This window comes from Sinocyclocheilus rhinocerous, unplaced genomic scaffold, assembly GCF_001515625.1.
Source record: "Sinocyclocheilus rhinocerous isolate Xijiao unplaced genomic scaffold, SAMN03320098_v1.1 scaffold1694, whole genome shotgun sequence".
NCBI classification, from domain to species: Eukaryota; Metazoa; Chordata; class Actinopteri; order Cypriniformes; family Cyprinidae; genus Sinocyclocheilus; species Sinocyclocheilus rhinocerous.
The window spans coordinates 1,517,040-1,519,024 of record NW_015626863.1 but is presented as its reverse complement, the minus strand read 5'-3'; the positions used below and the strand labels follow the sequence as shown (position 1 = coordinate 1,519,024).

Here is a 1,985-nt window from a genome sequence, read left to right as displayed (position 1 = left end):
GGGGAAAAACAACAACAATTTAAAGCAGTATTGCACTTATTGTTTTTATGCTTAAACCCTTTTTTGTCTTTGACCCATATATATATATATATATATATATTTCAGCTACCATTTATTTTATTTCAAGAACTGAAATGTTTTTTTTTTTTTTTGTAAATAGTTCAATGTGCCAAATCTGTCTTTTCTGTCTTTAGAACATATCATATCCTCACAGTTATCTTGAAAAAAAAAATTTGTATCCGGCATTATAGGGTCAAAACAAAAAAAAACTAAAAAAAGTAAATATGTATAAATCATTAACAATTAGAATTAAAATAAATAAATGGGGACAATTTTGATTTCATTCCATCTTTACACACCAGATGTAATATGATTTATTCCACTCTTTTATCCAACTCCATGTTTTTATTCGCCTTACAAATGAGGAACATCAGTCTTCATACTAGTTTTAGATTCATCTGCATACTATTGTCTTAAATATGGTTTCTTCCATTTGTCATGGAGCACTATTACTCGTATAAATACTTGTTATATATTTAAATGTTTATAAATACAAACATATGACTTTATACAAATTATGCAGAACATAAACCAAAATCAACACTAACCGTTTGCAGCCTTCGCTGACCCAGCATGCACCTGGAGAGCCTGACCTCTGTATCCCAGTGTGGCGGAAATGTTGACAATGGAGCCGCCATGATCCTGAGATAAAGAAATAAAGCCACAAACTATGAGACTGAATATAAAGTACTGCTTCATACAGAGAGATCTCTACATGTGAGAAAAAAAGCCAAGGAGTGAGATATTTTAGTAATAAAATTCTTGAAATGTATATCTTTACCTTGAACCATTTGTCATAGATGACTTTACTGGTGTTGAAAGTTCCCATGGTGTCGATCTCCATTACCGTCTTGAAAGCGTTAAATGACAACGATGTAGCTGGACACAAGAAATTACCTGCAGCATCTGTGAAATAAAAATTACAAACCACAAAACTGTATGACTATTTTCAAAAAATACATGTGCTCGCATAATATGCAACCACACATTAGATCATGAAAAAAGGAAATTTGGACAGAGGGTATTAAGCTGATTATCAACATCATTATATCTACAGAATCAAGATCTCTTTGGTAATAGACTGTTAGTTTGGGACATGTTTTTATCACAGGTTAAGGCACTGTGTTTGACCTTCTAACTCAAGCCTTACTGTTAATTAGTATGTCAACACGTCCAAATGTCTTCAAGGTTTCATCCATGGCAGCAGAAATCGTCTCTGGTTGACGCACATCCATGACAATCGCCAAACACCGTCTGCCTGTAGTGCTGCTTAACTTTTTTGCAGCCTAAACCACACAAACACATAAAGATGAGTTACTCTTCATCAGAGTAATGACATCAGTGAGTTGCTGAGGATTTGTAGAGACAGTACCTCAGTGAGTTTCTCCAGATTTCTGCTGGCGATGACCGTGTCGCACCCATGCCTGCACGAAAAAAAGTTTTAAAAAAAGAAGCTTCAATCAACTTATTCAGATGAATTTGAAGTTGCAGGCTTGAGAAGACGACATGTTATTGAAGGTCACAAAGGTTTAAGATCAATATGCATGTCATTATAAAAGGTATATCATGAGTGAAAAAGTCGAGTTGAGAGGTACATTCATGGACAAAGTGTTGAGAGTAGGGCTGCATGATAAATCGAAATCGAGATCGCGATTCGACAGAAGCTGCGATTGTCATGCGTATCTTTCAGTGAAGCACGGTTCTGTGATCAGCAGTAAATCTCCATCCAAAGGCCAGAGGGCGCTCTCGCGCTGAAACTCCAAATACGCCTCGCAGAAGAAACCCAGAAAATGCCTATCGCTGCAGCTGAATAAACAGAAGATTCAACAGCTTTCATTAATTCAACGTGACTAATAAACACACGAATACGACAATATATGGTTTATCTGAGTTTGTGTTATTATAATTTTTATTATAATAAAGTA

General features: G+C 35.3%; 2 protein-coding genes across 5 annotated transcripts in view; both read right to left on the bottom strand.

Annotated features, from left to right (window-relative positions):
• Positions 1 to 1,985, bottom strand: part of LOC107717916 (histone H3.3) — a 16,668-nt gene that overhangs the window by 1,756 nt on the left and 12,927 nt on the right. The window lies entirely within an intron of this gene.
• The window catches only part of LOC107717880 (2,4-dienoyl CoA reductase 2, peroxisomal), a 7,183-nt gene that overhangs the window by 2,611 nt on the left and 2,587 nt on the right, over positions 1 to 1,985 (bottom strand). For all 4 annotated transcript variants that reach the window (XM_016524793.1, XM_016524808.1, XM_016524800.1 and 1 more), the window contains exons 4-7: positions 1,433 to 1,484; positions 1,211 to 1,346; positions 842 to 966; positions 609 to 702 (exon numbers count right to left, since the gene is read on the bottom strand). In XM_016524793.1, coding sequence (XP_016380279.1) covers positions 609 to 702; positions 842 to 966; positions 1,211 to 1,346; positions 1,433 to 1,484 — 407 coding nt within the window. The remainder of the gene's footprint in view (positions 1 to 608; positions 703 to 841; positions 967 to 1,210; positions 1,347 to 1,432; positions 1,485 to 1,985) is intronic.